We start from the raw sequence: 18427 nt of genomic DNA, 5'->3' as shown, positions 1-18427 counted from the left end.
GGCCTACAACACGTTATCAACACGCTATTGCCAGAAACTGAGGAATGGGCGCATCGTAGGAGGAAGCTATCATCCACAAAATTCAAAGGCTTATTTTTGTTTTCTACTAATCATGTACACTTAAAATAAAATAAGATATTTGAAACGTCCACGAAGCATGAAAATCTTCTCCATGATGCATGAACCCCTCTATGTTCAAATAGGCCTACAACACGTTATCAACACGCTTTTGCCATAAGCTGAGGAATTGGCGCATCGTAGGAGGAGGCTATCATCCACAAAATTCAAAGGCTTATTTTTGTTTTCTGCTAATCAGGTACGCTTAAATTAAAAGAAGATATTTGAAACGTCCATGAAGCATGAAAACATTTCCCATGATGCATGAACCTCTTTATGTCTAAATTTTCCTTACGATATACATATTGTATATGTTCATATATTTGTCACAATATATATATATTTGTTTCATGCATTGCACAATTAAACTGTTATGTGGGATATGTGAGTCAATGTATAACAAAATAAATTAGAAGCATATTTAGGGTTTCCTAAACCCTAGGGGATTTTGAAAATAAAAAAAGAGAAAAAAAAAGGGAAATTAGACATGGTGCAGCACACTCACCGTACCACAACTGTGCACTACAGTTGGCAAGGTTGCTGGCCTAAAGCCCATCTAACCTTCACAGCAACCAGACCTCGGCCTAGGGTCTATCTCAACAAGGCCTGCAGCCCTGAGCCCACCACACTATCATGGCCCAATTATCATCGAGCCTTTTGTGCTTGCTGGGTATTATTGTTGCCCTGGCCCGCAACCTTTATCCCACCAGCCCAGTTGGCTAGGGTTTTTTTTTTTTTTTTTCTTGCCCCGACCCACATCATATACAGCCAGCCCTTTACGGTTGGGCTTCCTATGCTAACCCACAAGCCAGCAAACATGCTAAGCTTGAATCCGTGCCCCCTCCCCTTCGGCCCAAAATTGAAACCCAACTGCGGCTAGGGTTTCTCCCACACCCCATGGCATGCAGCCTACTCTCGCGGCCATTTAGGGCCCTGCCTTTTACTCAAGGCACCCAACCCGAGCCTAATTATTTTTGGGGCAATATTTTCGACCTAAATGCTATTATTTTAGCATTCTAAATCATTTTAACCCGTATATTAATATTATTTTGTCTTTTACAATCGACCACGTATGGCCCGATTTATTGAATTAATTAAAAGTGACCTGTAGTCCATTAATCTGATAATGAATCCAAGATTATTGACATGAAGATCACTTTTGGACATTAACGATTCAATAATTTATTTTTATAGTTTGACCCATTGACATACTTTCATAGTAACGAAGCTCTCACAGTTGAGTTCCCGAAGAACCTCAAATCCACTATATTTAAAATCAATATATTGCATTATGTGTTTCTTGCAGGAACCTCTCCTTATGAACTAATTGTTCATAAAACTAAATTGAACTTGTAGCTATGAAACCTGAAGTTTTCTTTCAAAACATACCACATGAAACCTGTAGTTTTTAAGCATAAATTATACATGCCTATAGAACCTGTATGTTCTACGATATATGTCTATGGCTTACCATATGACTAATCACGTTTTTCCCTCTGTTTTAGGGACATGTCAAACTTGAACAAGCTTGATTTCTCTGCTCTAGAAGTCTCTAGAAGAAACTATCGGAAGTGGGTTTAAGACATGAAGCTCTATTTGACTGCAAAGGGTATTAGAGCCACCATTAAGACACCTATCGTCGACCAAGCTCAGAAGGCTACTTCAATGATCTTCATTCGAAGACACATCCATGATGCACTGCAAACTGAGTATCTCATTGAGGAGGACCCACGCACCATTTGGCTTGCTTTGGCTTACTGTTTCGATCACCAAAATGACATATACTTGCCTCAAGCAAGACACGACTGGCAACATCTTCGCTTCCAGGACTTTAAGTGCATGAATGAACAACTCTAAAGTTTGTAGAATTTTTTCATTGTTGAAATTCTGCAAAGTTGGAACTAACCAAATCAGATTTCTTGGAGAAGACCCATTCGACCTTCCATGCCACCAATATTGTCCTGCAGTAACAATATAAGGCACAGAAATTCACCAAGTTTTCAGATTTGATGAAGAATCATTAATCTTGACCCATTGGCTTTTGATGAAGAATCATCAATCGCGCTGAAAAGCAGAACTAACTTTTGATGAAGAATCATTAATCTCGACCCACTAGCTTGAACGCCGTGCCTGAAGCGTATGCGACCAATTCTAGTAGCCATAAATGACAAAAGAATCATCATTGCCAGCAAGCCCCACCATGGGACCAAGGTCAACAAAGTGTCGCACCAAAGGAAAAAATGTGACCCAGCAATGTCCATCACTCGCCCCTAAGGCCCCAAACTTCAAGAACAAGGGCAAAGCTCTCGTTTGGCCCGCTTATACTAAATTGGACATGTGCTATCGCTGTGGATCAAAGGATCACTGGTCATGCATATGCCGAGCTTCCCCTAAGGCTATTGCTAAGTATCATTCATGTAGCGAGTCTAAATTTGCACATGTGGAACATCCAAAAGAATCAACTACATCAATGGAGATATCGGATTTTCAGGAGGCATCATCTCTTATGGATGAATAAATTAGACATGTATTTAGGGTGTTTACCCTTAGTGGCCGAACCCACTAGGAGTGGCCGACCCTACCCCCCCCTATTTTTCTAAGTTTATGGTTTAAGTTTGAACAATTTTTGTAAGTATTTGGAATAATTTGTTTGGTTTTGGTTTGTTTTGAATTATGGATTCTTATTTGAATGGATATTATTTTCTCGAATTGCTTAATTGAATGGACGGACTTATATTTATGCATGTGACCAATTCAATCAATTTATTTACATGTATGTCTAGTGGGGAAGTTAGTTGTCTGGTAGATAGTGCAGCCATGCACACCTTCTTGCGTGAACGACGTTATTTTACTAACTTAATACTCAAGAAAGTTCATTTGACAACTCTCTTAGGGCCATCTAACCTGATTGAAGGATACAGAAAGGCACGTATCATGTTGTCCAACGGTACTATCTTAACCATTAAGGAGGCATTTTATTCTCCACGTTCCGGAAAAACGTTGATGAGTTTTAGAGATATTCGAGATAATCAATATCATATTGAAACCACTGAAGATAATGGTTCTAGATTTCTTTATATCACTTCGTACGAATATGGCCAGAAACGTATTCACAAGAAGTTGGAACGTTTGCCGAGTGGGTAGTACATGACAACCATTCACGGCATAGATGCCCACAGTATGGCCGACCCTATGCCTGAGTTCCAGGACACTTTGTTGCTTTGGCATGATCGTTTGGGACATCCTGGACGTGACATGATGCGCCATATCCTCAAATCTTCACACGGGTATAAGTTACATCCCTAAGTTAGAGTTCTGTCATGCAAAGTGTGTTCTTTAGGGAAGTTGAATACTCAATCCTTATATACAAAGATTATTCATGACCCCTCTAAATTTCTTCAGAGGATTCAAGGGGACATTTGTGGACCTATCCAACCAACCTGCAGACCATTTAAATACTTTATGGTGTTGGTTGATGCATCGACACGATGGTCACATGTTTTCCTGTTGTCTATACACAATGTTGCATTTGCTAAACTCTTAGCTCAAATCATTAAGCTAAGGGCTCACCACCCTAATTATCCGATTAAGTCGATTCGATTGGATAATGCTGGAAAGTTTACGTCACAGACTTTTGATGATTATTGCATGTTATTAGGGATTAATGTGGAACATCCTGTACCCCATATTCACACCTAAAACGGCCTGGCAGAAGCTTTCATAAAGTGCCTTAATTGATAACTCGAACTTTGGTTATGAGAACCAAACTGCCAGTATCTGCCTAGGGCTATGGAATATTGCACGCTGTTATGTTGGTCTGCCTGAGCTCCACCGCTACCCAACCACATTCACCGTTACAATTACTTATTGGATATGAGCCTGACGTCTCACAGTTATGGGTGTTTGGGTGCGCCATTTATGTGCAAAAAGTACCACCATTACGAACCAAAATGGGTCGTCAGAGAAAAATGGTAATCTATGTCGGTTATGATTCGCCATCAATTGTTAGCTATTTACAACCCTTGATAGGAGATCTCTTTATCGCATGTTTTGCGGATTGTCACTTTGATGAGACAGTCTTCCCGTCATTTGGGGGAGAAAAACATTCTAACATTCCCGTAGAATGCTGTGAATAGTCGTCGTATGCTCCCACTATGTCTCATTTAAATCCTTGCATTGCCTAGTCTGAAATTAAGGTACGTCGAATTATAGATCTTCAGAGCATTGCTTAAAGCATGTCGAATGCTTTGAATGATCTAGCAAAGATAACAAGATCACATATACCTGCTTCAAACACACTTGTAAGGATAAATGTACTTCGTATACGTCAACAACTCACCTGGGAAGGTTGGACCATCTCCGAAGGTGGGGATACCGCACCCTGCACGCGGTAAGGTACATTGGTGGCTAGCCAATCACTTACTTTGACTCTGAAGCGTGACAGTCCCCTTGGTTCAAAGGATCCACAACCCTGGAAGAGGAAAATACCACCAACCAGTGACCCTAGTTTGAATTCGACCATTGCTCAATCATTTATTCTAACGCATGTGGTTTTTCTAGATTATAATGATGCTTCAGACGAAACATGCGGGTGTCCCGAGAATTGCGAGATTTCGGTCCACTACGTAGTATTGGATGAGGTTTGGAGTAGGAATAAGGTGATCATCGACGCTACCTTCGCGTACTCAGTAGCTACTGACATCATGCTTAGTGATGACATTGAACCACGTTTTATCGATGAATGCTTACGTAGAACCGATTGGTCAAACTGGAAACAAGTAATCCAAGTCGAACTCAATTCTCTTGCAAAACGTAAAGTGTTTGGACTTATCATTCTTACACCACTACGCGTGAAGCCCGTTGGCTACAAATAGGTTTTCGTGAGGAAGCATAATGAGAAAAATGAAATAGTGCAATACAAAGCACGCCTCATAGCGCAATGTTTCTCTCAGTGCCCTAGGATTGATTACGAGGAGACGTATTCCCCGTAATGGACGTTATAACGTTCTGCTACCTAATCAGTTTGGTAGTTTCTGAAAAACTAAATATGCAGCTTATGGATGTGGTAACCGCGTATCTCTATAGGGATCTAGATATGGAAATTTACATGAAAGTTCCAAACGGACTTCATTGACTGGATCAAATAGTTCTAGACCACGGAATACTTTCTCAATTAGGTTGAGGAGGTCACTCTATGAATTAAAACAATCCAGGTGGATGTGGTATAACCATCTGAGTGAATATTTGACAAGTCAGGGTTATGTGAACAATGAATTATGCCCATGCGTATTCATAAAGAAGTCAGATTCTAGATTTGCAATCGTTGCAGTTTATGTCGATGACATGAACCTTATTGGAACTCTCACACAGCTTGAGGAAATTGCAATACACTTGAAATCAAAATTTGAGATGAAAGATTTTGGGAAAACTCAATACTGTCTCGGCTTGGAGATCGAGAATTGTTCGAATGAAATCCTAGTACATCAATCGAACTACACCCAAAATGTGTTGCATCGTTTTAATGAGGATAAATCGAAGACTTCGAGTACACCTATGGTCGTTCGGACTCTAGATGCTAAACGAGATCCCTTCCGTTCAAAGAAGGATGAGTAAGAGATTTTGGAACCTGAAGTTCCTTACTTAAGTGTAATTGGGGCTTTATTGTACTTGGCTCAATTCACTAGACCCAACATCTCATTTGTTGTTAATCTTTTGGCAAGATATAGCAATGCGCCTACACACAGGCACTGGAATGGTGTTAAAGACATTTTCTGCTACCTCAAGGGTACTACGGATTTGCGCTTGTTTTATAACCACGAATTTTCGAGTGTTTCCACCTCTTATGGTACTCGGATTGATTCTCGCCTTGTTGGTTATGCAGATGCTGGATATCTGTCTAACTTGCATAGGGCACATTCTCAAACGGGTTATGTCTTTATCGTTGGAGACACCGCTATATCTTGGAAGTTTACTAAGCAAACACTAGTTGTGACTTTGTCAAACCATGCTGAGATTTTCACCCTGCATGAAGCATCGTGTAAGTGCTTTTGGCAAAGAGAAGTCATGGAACATATTCAAAGCACTAGTGGTCATTTGACGATCTTTGAAGAAAATATAGCATGTATCGAACAATTAAAGAAAGGATACATCAAGGGAGAGAACACTAGGCACATAACGCCAAAGTTCTTTTACTCACACCAGCAGCAACATCATAACATTGAAGTCAAGCAAATTTGCTCCTAAGATAACCTAGCTAATCTCTTCACCAAGTCATTGCCCAAGTCTACATTTCAGAAGCTCGTCCAAGGAATCGGTATGTGTAAATTATCTAAGTTGAATCACTCGTAGTTCTCTTATTCAGAAGTTATGTCTAACTTAAGGAGAATATCTAGAAGCATACTCACATGATCTTAATGTATTATTTTTCCTACGATTAGGAGCATTTTTCTCACTAGGTTTTTGCTACCTAACAAGGTTTTAACAAGACACCCATCTTGGGATAATCATACTCCGTTAAGTTCATTACTTTCATCCTGTTTGACGTTTATTTTAGACATTATGCATACTTCTCACCTTTCTCCTTAGTCTATGGGTTTTCCCCATGCCTTGGGTTTTACCATAGCGAGGTTTTGTGAGTTTTACTACAATTGCATACTTCCTTAAATTTGAGACTCGCGATCACCCATTATGCCGATGACTTCATCAACTATTCAACATTATCTGTTGAAGATCTGATGTGATGGTTTGTTGAGTATTTACACACTCAAGGGGGAGTGTTGTAGTCGTATTTAGAATAGGAATGTGATTGAGTAAATCCTAGGGAATCTGGTAATGTATCTTATATTCCTCTTAGGAGTAGATTACTTATTAAATGTTGTAATCCTAAAGGGTAAGGTTTTATCTATCATATTACTATAAATAAAGGTACAATGGGGTGAATCAAACACACCTCACAACTAAATCACTCTCTCTTCTCTCTAATTGTGGCCGGCCCCCCTCTCTCTAAACCCTAGATCGTTCAATCAAATAGGCCTACAACATTAAGTACCTAAAACTCCCAACTTTTTGGTGTGATTTCAAATGGGCGACTTTGATTAGGTTCAAAAATTTGAACTGTTATTGGATTTAGCACATTTTTCCTATTTTTATATTTTATTAAAATTTTAAATTAAATTTCTTGATTTATGCATCTGTGCTCGTATTTTTAACTTGCATATTTAAATATGAAATATAGCCACTTCCATGGATAATAATTAAGAAAGTTTATGTCATTCTACATGATACTTATGTCACAACAACAACAACAACAAAACTTTTTCCCATTAAGTTGGGTCGGCTATATGAATCCTAGAACACCATTATACTTGGTTTTGTATCATGTCTTCCGTTAGATCCAAGTACTCTAAGTCTTTTCTTAGAGTCTCTTCCAAAGTCTTCCTAGGTCTTCCTTTACCCATTCAGCCCTAGACTTCTGTCCCGTAGTCGCCTCTTCTAACCGGAGCGTCAGTAGGCCTTCGTTGCATATGATACCTATGTCACAGGCTGATAAAATACATTGTTTATGTGATAAAAATATATACAAAAATAAATAAAACTTATTCTATCTAACTATCATCCATGAAAATAGTTCGGAGAAATTTCATCTTCCATACATTCAAAAATCCTTTGTGAAATATATATGTTGATGTATATAGTACTTACGACCAGTGTTTTAAAAATCAGCCTTGACAGTGACCAGTCATTACGATTAAGCTAAAATAAGAACAAACATCTACAAAGGGATTAGGCGGCTGCTTGAGAGGCCTAGGCAGCTCGTTAGTCTCGATTTTGAAGACAGCTCTCGGATCACGTCGAACTCAACTGCCTCAAGCTCTTGGTATTAGATATTGGGTTGTGTTTTTGTGTTGAAGATTTGAATCATAAATTTGTCCTAAGAACTTTCTGATGGATTTTTGCAATATGTCATTGATTTATAGTGTGACTTGTCAAGCTCATATTCGCAGAACCTGGTCTTGCAAAGCCACCTTGTAAAGGAGAAGAATGTGAAAAATTGAAACCGTATCTTTTTACCATAAAAACCTAATCGTTTTAGAGAACTACCTCTTAGTTTGGTTTACTATTTATACGTGGCATAGTGCCATTCATTTTGGCAAAAAACAAAACCTAGATTACATATTTTATAGAATCCTAATAGCATTCAATATTCACTAATAGTATTAAATGTTAGGTGATGTTAAATGGACCATCTTCTTAAATCATATTTTGTAAACCACGTGGTACAGTGGTTAATGGATGGAATCCACTAGGACTATGCTACAGAACTTTCAATCCATTGCGACTCAACCTTAAGCGGAATTTCAAGTGAAAGAATTTTTAATCTACTACAACTCAACCCTAATTGTTAACCAGGTCAAGGGAGACTATGTCACCCACAATTGTGGGACCATGTTTTTATGGGCCAATGACACATAGCACCTTGGGTGGCAAGAAAAACTAGAATGCCCATAGCTCATGAAGTTCAAACAGTCGGACTAGTCAGGTTTTCTAGTCAAAATCAAAGTAAGCTATTCCAATGGGCTGATTAGTCAAAGATGTAGTCAGACAACCATTCCGCAATATGCATTTCTTGTCTCTCAAGTAAGGAAACCCTACTTTAAGTCAAAGTAGGATATCTTAGAGAATAGGCAATGTAATTGTAATCCTAAGAGAATTTGATATTTTATCCTAGAATCTCTCATAGATAGGCTCCGAATTTCATTGAGATAACTCTCCTTACAAGGACTCTAAAGATCTATATAAATACCTTAGCTTGGTCATTTATCGAAGGAGATCAATTAATCAATCAATCATAACTGAAGGGACTTTCTCTAGATTCATCATCTCCTCTAAAAGACTACTACGCATATGTTCTCTCTATACCTAACATGAACTCATCTTAAATCCATGCCACCATCTACATATAAACACGCCCATGGAAAACTCATCTCATTACCGCATGCCATAGGCTATTCGTCGAGGATGGTTCACGATGTATTACACATCACACTATTCTTTCTTAAAACTACACGTATAGTTTGATTCTGTCTCTTAATGATAAGTAGGTAATCTAATATGTTTTCAACCATACCCTTACCCTAATCAACCATATTCTCTCATTTTCTGAGATCATAAGCAAATCCGAATGGATCTCGTCTCCATCTGCGGATCTGAGCAAATTTTGTTCTAACAGTAACCCTGGTCAATCAGCCTTTCAATGTGATCCTGGAGCATACGACTAGTATGTCAGGTGCTTTAGTGAAAGGAGAAATAACCATTTGGACTCCTATTCGCCAAGTAACTAAGAAAAGGTTTTGGCTTTTTAGGTTAAGCTTATCCTTGATGGTATGAAGGCTATTGTTAATTAAAGTTTCCAAAGTAGTATATTGCTTAGGTTTGGACAAAGTTGGCTTATATTTCTGTCTTCTCCTGTCATTCTGACAGAGAGGAAGAGGTGGCAGAGTATCCCGCATATTTTTGTGCCGTTTAGACTTCTTGTCCTGGTCAAACTGGATCCTTATTTTGGGCCTCAATGTCCCTGCTTGTCTCATCGTCAAACTCCTCGAGCGTTGCATAGTTGTACTTCTTCTTAAGCTTCTGGCACAAGTGAGAGTAGACATAAAGTCCTCGCTCGAAAGCCATGACAACAAGTTCTCACCGAGCCTTTCTACTTCAGCTAAATTTGCTCAAAATCATTCAAGCTAGTTTCTTACACTTTCGTGTTTAGATTGGGGCTTCATGCTAAACACAGCCTCGTAGCATTCTTCAATAATGGAAGTATTGGATGTCATTATTAAAAGTAGGGTTAAATATTAGAAGAATAACAGGTGGTTTCTAGTGGTGATGGAGAAACAGCTCAGCTTGTGTCATTGCCTAACTGTTATCTTCGGTCCTCCCTTTCACCTACTGTTTTCATCCATTGCTTTCGGTTCTTCTTGCTGTAAAAGCCAAAGCTGGATAATAGATTAAGTTTAGAGGGATTGCATGTCATCATGATGTTGGCATTAGCTGCCATCTTCCCTCCTCTCTTCTTCTTGTTTCTTCTTCCATATATGCTGCATCTTGTAACTGTTTTATTCATATAAAAAAAATTATACATCAAAATGTCAACATGGTATCAGAGCAGGAAAAATAACCTGCTTCTGCATTTCTTCCAGCTGATCGTATTCCATCTCCGACATGGCGGAAGAGAATTCTTATTCGTTTGGAGATGAAAATTCCCAGATACCTTCCTCCTCAACCGTGTCTGAGGTGGATGTCAATCCAAATCAAAGATTAAGCTTGGTCTTGTTAAATGAGTTTAATTACTTACCTTGGTCGAGAGCAGTGAGTCTTGCCCTAGGTGGAAGGTCCAAGCTAGGGTTCATAAATGGAAGCATCGAAGTTCCTGATGTTTCTTCACCAACTTATGAAATCTGGCTTTGCAAGGATCAGCTAGTTATGTCATGGCTCCTAAATTCCATGGAACGTAAACTAGCTGAAATATTCAGTTATTCTGAATCATCATTCAAACTATGAGAGACAGTCAAGGAGATGTATGGCAGCCAGAACAATGCTGCACGTGTGTTTCAATTGAAGAAGAACATTTCCAACATACAACAAGAAGGAAAGCCCTTTGTTCAACTTCTAGGCAGCATGAAGAGCATGTGGAATGAGCTGGAAATGTATCGGCCTCACACAACTGAGGCGTCTTTACTACTGAAAAGGGCAGAAGAAGACAAGATATTCCAACTCTTGTCAAGTCTCGATTCAGGATATGAAGACCTACGAAGCCACATACTCATGAACCCTGAACTACCTTCCTTCACCAGCGTATGTGCAACAATCCAACGTAAAGAAGTACGAAGGAAAGTCATGAACACTGGCACAAAGACCAGTGTAACTGAAGCAAGGGCTTATCTAGCCAACGAAAGAAAATACAAAGTGAAGAATCCACACTTAAAGGGCCAACACTGCAACTATACTGGTCACGTTAAGGAGACATGCTGGATTTTACATCCAGAATTAAAGCCAAAGTTCATGAAGGAAAAAAATGGCTCACAAAGACTGAACCGTGCACCACATAGAGCCAACAATGCAACTACCTCAACCTCTCATAGGTCTGATGCACTCAAGAGCTTCACTGCAAATCCAGCTGCATTCATAAATGAGTTTGCAGTGTATCTTCAAAGCAAGAAAGAAAGGATTAAGAGTGACCAAACGGTCGGCTTTGAAGATGGAAATTCAATAGCTTTGCTAGGCAAGTTTGCTGGATTTCTGACAGAAACACAACACATGGCCCAAGATGACATGCAAGGTATCATGACTGCTTTTAAAACTGCTCTTAATGTAAATATGATGCATGATTTGTGGATTGTTGATTCGGGTGCCACAGATCATATGACCAACCATGTTTCTAAGTTTCACAAGTTTGAAAAATTTTCAAAACCGTCTCAAGTCTCAACTGCCAATGGTGAGAGTTCTAAGGTTTTAGGGAAGGGAAATATAAACTTAATATCGGACAAAATTGAGTCAGTAGCCTTATTTGTTCCTTCTTTTCCATTTCAACTTCTATCTGTGGGAAAAATCACCAATACCTTAAATTGTTTGGCCATTTTCTCTCCTCACAATGTCATTTTTCAGGATTGCCTCACCAAGAAGACGATTGGTGAAGGGTTTTACCTAGATGGCCTCTATTACATATCAAAAAGCAGTCCAAGAGGATTTCAAGCCAAGTCCAGTCCATCCCAAGATAGTCAATTGTGGCATCAACGTTTAGCTCATCCTTCCCAACCTGTTTTGTCTTCCTTGTTTCCAAACTTAGGGAATGATTTAATTTCGTGTGAAACATGTCATTTGTCTAAAGCCACCAGATTGTCTTTTACCTCATCCTTATCTAGGACTAGTAAAGTTTTCGAACTAGTTCACTCAGATGTATGGGGACCAACGTTTGAATCTTTTGATGGTTATAAGTATTATGTAACTTTTGTCGAGGATTTCTCTAGAGCCACATGGTTGTACCTTTTAAAGTCTAAGAGTGAAGTGATTGAAGTTTTTAAGGATTTTCACAATCTTGTTAAGAACCATTTTTCCTCTCAAATTCAAACCTTAAGATCTGACAATGGCACCGAATATATGTCCCATATCATGTCATTATATTTGAGCAAGGATGGTATCATGCATCAAACAAGTTGTGTCGGAACACCTCAACAAAATGGTGTAGCTGAAAGGAAAAATCGTGACATTCTGGAAAAAACAAGAGCATTAATGTTACAAATGAACGTACCAAAGAGATTTTGGTCACAAGGAGTCATGACGGCTATGTACATCATCAATAGACTTCCTAGCCGAGTCTTGGGGTTCAAATCTCCACTTGAAGTCATGAAAGGAAGAAAAATCGACCTTTCACATCTTAGAGTCTTTGGCTGTGTCTGTTTTGTTCATATACAATCACACCATCGAGATAAGTTGGACCCTAGAGCTCTCAAATGTATTTTTCTTGGTTATTCATCAACACAAAAAGGATATAAGTGCTATGATCCTCAACTAAGAAAAATAATTGTATCTAAAGATGTACGATTCCATGAAGCTAACCTTTTTTTTCAGCAAATCACATGAAGCCACAAGTCAGGGGGAGTGCATCTTAGACCTAATTCCTCTACCAAGAATCTGTACTTCTACACTTCCCATTGAAGTTAATAATGAAGGTACTCATCCTGATAATTCTGTGCATGATGATGACTCGGTGCATGATGATGATAACGGCAACATAGAAAATCCTCAAGGTGTGGATGACAATTTGAACGAGGATGAGACAAACCTCCCAGTACCTCGACACAATCCTCGGCGTGATAGACAACCTCCCACAAGGTTTCAAGATTTTGTCACATATAAACCGAGGCATCCAATTTCAAATTGCGTGTCGTATCAAAAGGTAACTTCATCTCATGCTGCCTTTCTTAACAACATTTCAAGTCACAGTGAGCCTCAAAACTTTTATGAGGCTAATAATCAAGTTGTGTGGAAAGAAGCAATGAGAGATGAACTCAAAGCATTAGACCAACACAAAACCTGGAGCATCACCAAACTTCCACAAGAAAAAAAGGCAGTGGGCTGTAAGTGGATCTATAAGATCAAGTTTAATTCTGATGGTTCGATTGAGAGGCATAAAGCCAGGCTGGTGGCTCGAGGATTCACTCAAACATTTGAGGTGGATTACAAGGAAACATTTGCTCCTGTTGCAAAAATGAACTCAGTAAAGGTTTTATTGTCTGTTGCCATCAATAATGGTTGGTCTATGTATCAAATGGACGTGAAGAACGCCTTTCTACATGGTGATCTTGAAGAAGAAGTCTATATGAGATTGCCACCAGGACACCCTCAAAGCCAAGAGCCTAATTTGGTGTGTAAGTTACATAAGTCAATTTATGGACTGAAGCAATCACCACGTGCTTGGTATGCAAAACTAAGTACAGTTCTTCATAGCATTGGTTTCAAAAGGAGTAATGCAGATTCATCATTATTTGTTCGCACAAGAGCTGCAAGCAAATTAGTTGTGTTGATATATGTGGATGACTTAATAATTACAGGTGATAATGCTGCTGAAATCACCACACTCAAACAGTCACTTCAACAACAATTTGCGGTTAAAGATCTTGGGGTGTTGAAGTATTTTCTTGGAATCGAAATGGCATCTTCTTACAAGGGACTATTTCTTAATCAACGAAAGTACGTCATGGACCTACTTAAAGATGCCAATATGAGTGATGCCAAGCCTGCACTTACCTCTCTTGATAGCAAGCTCAAGCTTTACTTGGGAGGCACGCCACTCTCGGATATCAGCTTATATCAAAGGCTTGTCGGCAAGCTGATCTACCCAACGATCACCAGACCAGACATCTCACATTCAGTAAGTATTGCCAGTCAGTTCATGCACTCTCCCACCATCGAGCATCTGAACCTTGTCAAAAGAATCTTACGTTACTTAAAAGGGTCTGTTGGTCGTGGCATCCTCATGGCAAATAATGACAACACTCAAATCATGGGGTACTGTGATGCTGATTGGGCAGGAAACGCAATCGATCGCAAGTCCACCACTGGTTATTGTACCTTTGTTGGTGGAAACTTGGTCACGTGGAAGAGCAAGAAACAAACTGTCATCGCAAGATCAAGTGCCGAAGCTGAATATCGTGCAATGGCCTCAACCGCGTGTGAGCTGATATGGCTAAAAAGACTTTTATGTGACTTAGGTGTGTTCACAGCTCAACCAATGACCTTATTTTGTGACAACCAGGCTGCCATGCACATAGCATCAAACCCGTCTTTCACGACGAAGCATATTGAAGTCGACTGTCACTATGTCCGTGAACAAGTACAGTCGCAGGTGATTCATACACATTATGTAAAAAGCTTCGATCAGCTGGCTGATATATTCACCAAACCTCTGGCTTCTCATCAGTTTCAAAGACTCCTCTCCAAGCTTGGATCCATCAACCTACTGGATCCAGCTTGAGGGGGAGTATTGGGTGTCATTATTAAAAGTAGGGTTAAATATTAGAAGAATAATAAGTGGTGTCTAGTGGTGATGGAGAAACAGCTCAGCTTGTGTCATTGCTAGCTGTTATCTTCGGTCCTCCCTCTCACCTACTGTTTTCATCCATTGCTTTCGGCTCTTCTTACTATAAAAGCCAAAGCTGGATAATAGATTAAGTTTAGAGGGATTGCAGGTCATCATGATGTTGGCATTAGCTACCATCTTCCCTCCTCTCTTCTTCTTGTTTCTTCTTCCATATATGCTGCATCTTGTAACTGTTTTATTCATATAAAAAAAATTATACATCAAAACGTCAACAGGAAGGAAAAATCTTGCATATCCACACAATGTTGCTATACATAGCGATCCGATAATGCATGATGTGATTGTCCATATCAGAATTTCCAGGATAACTCTTGAATTAGGGCAAAGTGAATTTTTTTGCGAGGAAGAATGGCCTTTATGGCGGAGGAAATATGACTTTTGACCTTTGCAAAAACCCTGCTAGAGACTTGGTTTTGAGCATCTCTCAGAGCGTCCCTAACGTTATTGCGATTTAGAGGTCTGCGAGCTCGTGGTCCTTAGAGGACTCCAGTTCATCAAAGTTAGGGTGTCTGTGCTCTACAAGATAAGCTATTGTAGTGCCTGAAGGTCCGAGGTACTGTTGAATACGAACCCTGTCCTTGGTCGTGTGAGTGACAATTCGATCTTTATGCTGCTCTGGGCACTAATCAAGAGCATGATTTTTCGTTAAGACTGGAGAAGAAGTTTCAAGCGGGTGTCCTTCTAGAGTTGATGTACTCAGAACCTGAATTCCGAGATTGAAATTTAGATCTATGGGTTAGCTCCGAAAGCATTAGCCAAGGCCATCGTCTATCTCTCTATGTCGATGAAGTCGGTGCGACTTTCTGCCTGACTTGCTTTGGAGGTCTTCTGAAGGTTGTCAACAACTTGCTTAACTTTGGTTAAAATCGCCATGGGCTGCTCTAGAGTCGAAAGACCGTCTTTGACCAAATCAGAAATGCTTCGTGTAAGAAATAGAAAGAAACCGTGAATTCATTAGGCACTGGTGAGTTACTATCCAAAGGTTCTTCAACGGTTAAGTTTGGGTAAAGGTTTTAAAACTTAAGCAGTAGGCAATAGAGCGAATATGAAAGCAAAATATGTGTTACCATGTTGATACATTTGAGGGTATATTTATACTAGTTGAGAGAGACCTTTTAGGATAGTGAATCTTCATAAATCTGGAAGAATCCTAGCAGATATCTAGTAATAAATATTTATTTTTTTGTAGGATTGTGATTACTTGAGTCTTAAGTCAAACCCTAGACTATAAGATTATCCAAAATTATAAGAAACTAGTCAATCGAAATAGATCTTGTATCTCACCGTTTTTGTACAGCCCAACCCAATCGAAACTAGGTAGCCCATGACTAGAGTTAGTATGCACTTGTATTCCGATCGGTCTTACTCCGACTCAGGAAAATTCATGTTCCCCAAGTCATCCATTGTAAGCATGATCAAGCTACATCCTTTTAAGCCTAACCTAGATGAGAGTTGATTTAAACTAGTTCTAAACTATGTCCCTTAAGAAGTGCGGTGTTGTTACGTCCCCAATTTCTTGATCCAAAGAAAGTAGTATTAAATAGAGGAATGATACTGGGTCATGGTATTTCAAAATAGGGTAATGATAAGAAGACCAAATTGTTATACCAAATTTGCAAACCAGATGATGTGTCACCAATAAGAAATATACATATTAATCAATGCTTAAGTAATAATCTAATCATCAGCATCAACATCTACATCATTTGGTTTATAAAATTTGATTTAAAAATTTAATCTCTCTAACATTATTCTTCAAAATATAAATTTGCATGATTTATTTATTTTTGAATTTTTATAATCACAATGTGAGAATAAATAGAAGCGTATGAAATAGAAAAAATACCGTGAAACCACATGAACTAGACAACTCTCACGCTTCCGTGCGCGCTTTGTTTTACGCCACCACCATTTCCATGCTCCCGATTCCGATTCGAAAACAGTGCGTCAGCGAAGGGAGAGACGATCATGCCATATTTTATTATTTATTAAATGACGAAAACAGCCCGTACAAAAAGCAGGTCGAGCTCTAAAATTCCCTGCCATTGAAGGCAAAATCTAGACCCAATCAATAACACTCTGCAAGTGGAAGTAGAAACACCTCCGTTTCCAATTTCCCCATTTCGGTATTTGGCATTTGCTTTCCCAGAATTCCGAAGCCAGGGATTCCATGGATCCAAACAGGGTAGAAGCCGAGCGATTGCTCGGAATCGCCGAGAAGCTTCTACACAGCCGGGATCTGAGCAGCTGCCGCGACTTCGCAATTCTAGCTCAGGAGACGGAGCCGCTGCTGGAGGGCTCAGATCAGATCTTGGCCGTCGTCGATGTGCTCTTAGCCGCCGACAAACGCATCAACAACCACCCCGACTGGTACGCCGTTCTCCTGTCCGATCGCCGATCCGACGACCTCGATCACATCAAGAAATCTTACCGACGGCTGGCGTTACTCCTCCACCCGGACAAGAACAAGTACGCCTACGCCGAGCACGCGTTCAAGCTCGTAGCCGATGCATGGGCGGTTCTGTCCGATCCGGCCAAGAAGCAGATTTACGACAACGAGCTGGGGCCGTTCAGCCGGATCGATCTCGGCTCTTCGATTTCGAACAAATTGCCGGTGCGGCGGGACAACCGGGCCCGAACCGACGCCGGGGTGGGAAACGACAGCCAGCAGCAGCCGAGGTCGAGATTGTCGACTTTCTGGACGACTTGCCCGTACTGTTACGTGCTGTACGAGTACCCTAGGGTTTACGAGAGCTGCTGTTTGAGGTGTCAGAATTGTAAGAGAGGTTTTGAGGCGGTGGTTGTGCCGAATTTGCCGCCAATGGTGCAGGGACAGGAGGCTTACTACTGCTGTTGGGGGTTTTTTCCGATGGGATTTGTTGGCGGGAGCGGGGCGAAGGGTAAGTCCACCGCCGCAGCCACTGCGGCCTTTCCCAATTGGATGCCACCTGTCTTTACAACCCCGCAGAGTAAAACTTCGGTGACTGCAGCGTCAGTGCCCCCGGCGGTGCCCGTGGTGCCGAATTCAGGTGGAGTGGTGGATGTTTCGGATGGGACCCGGCAATTGGGGACTAATCCGGTTCCGAAGAAGAGAGGACGACCCAAGAAGTATGCATAAGCAGAAGAAGACTCGTTGTAATGGAATGCTTTAGGACTGGCAGAGAGAAATTTTTAGGTTGGTTTTTTGAAGCTGCTGAGTTTCGAAAACTCGGAAGGTAACTCTTTACAGTCTTTACTTTTGCTGTTGTTGATTTTTCTTTAGAATGTAATTGTTGGCTGTAGATGTTCGGATGTTCTCTTCTTAAGTTATGAAACTGACTGCATTTGTAGATTTTGTAGTTGATGTGTAATCAGTAATATCCTTATTCTGTATTTAGCCCAACGTCGTTTCATTAAGCGTTTTCAACCTGTCTATTGAGCCTCTTGTTCTTGTTGTCGTGTTCGGATATATATTGTTGGCATGTTCGGTGGTATTGAATGAATGCACATGTACATTCTGTTGGGACATGTCTGATCAAGTTAGCTGATTAGCTGAACCATCTTAGGTGTTGTAGTTTGTACGAGTTTCTCGGTTCACTTCTACCAACAGAACTGAGGCCTTGTTTTTTTAACACTTTGAGTTGTATGATTTTCTGTTGACGATAATGTTTGTAATTG

The 18427-nt window shown here is 40.1% G+C and overlaps 1 protein-coding gene across 1 annotated transcript; it reads left to right on the top strand.

Moving 5' to 3' along the window:
- Positions 1 to 16613: 16613 nt before the first annotated feature.
- Positions 16614 to 18146, top strand: LOC137739128 (uncharacterized). Its single transcript, XM_068478629.1, has one exon. It carries the CDS (start codon positions 16941 to 16943, stop codon positions 17886 to 17888), a length of 948 nt encoding a protein of 315 aa, XP_068334730.1. The 5' UTR covers positions 16614 to 16940; the 3' UTR covers positions 17889 to 18146.
- Positions 18147 to 18427: the final 281 nt, after the last annotated feature.

Source organism: Pyrus communis, chromosome 1, assembly GCF_963583255.1.
Source record: "Pyrus communis chromosome 1, drPyrComm1.1, whole genome shotgun sequence".
NCBI classification, from domain to species: domain Eukaryota; kingdom Viridiplantae; phylum Streptophyta; class Magnoliopsida; order Rosales; family Rosaceae; genus Pyrus; species Pyrus communis.
Note: the sequence above shows the minus strand (reverse complement) of the source record. Positions and strands in the feature narration are given on the sequence as shown.

Excerpts from the sequence above, each read along its gene's own strand:
- LOC137739128 (XM_068478629.1), top strand. The coding sequence starts at position 16,941 with ATGGATCCAAACAGGGTAGAAGCCGAGCGATTGCTCGGAATCGCCGAG.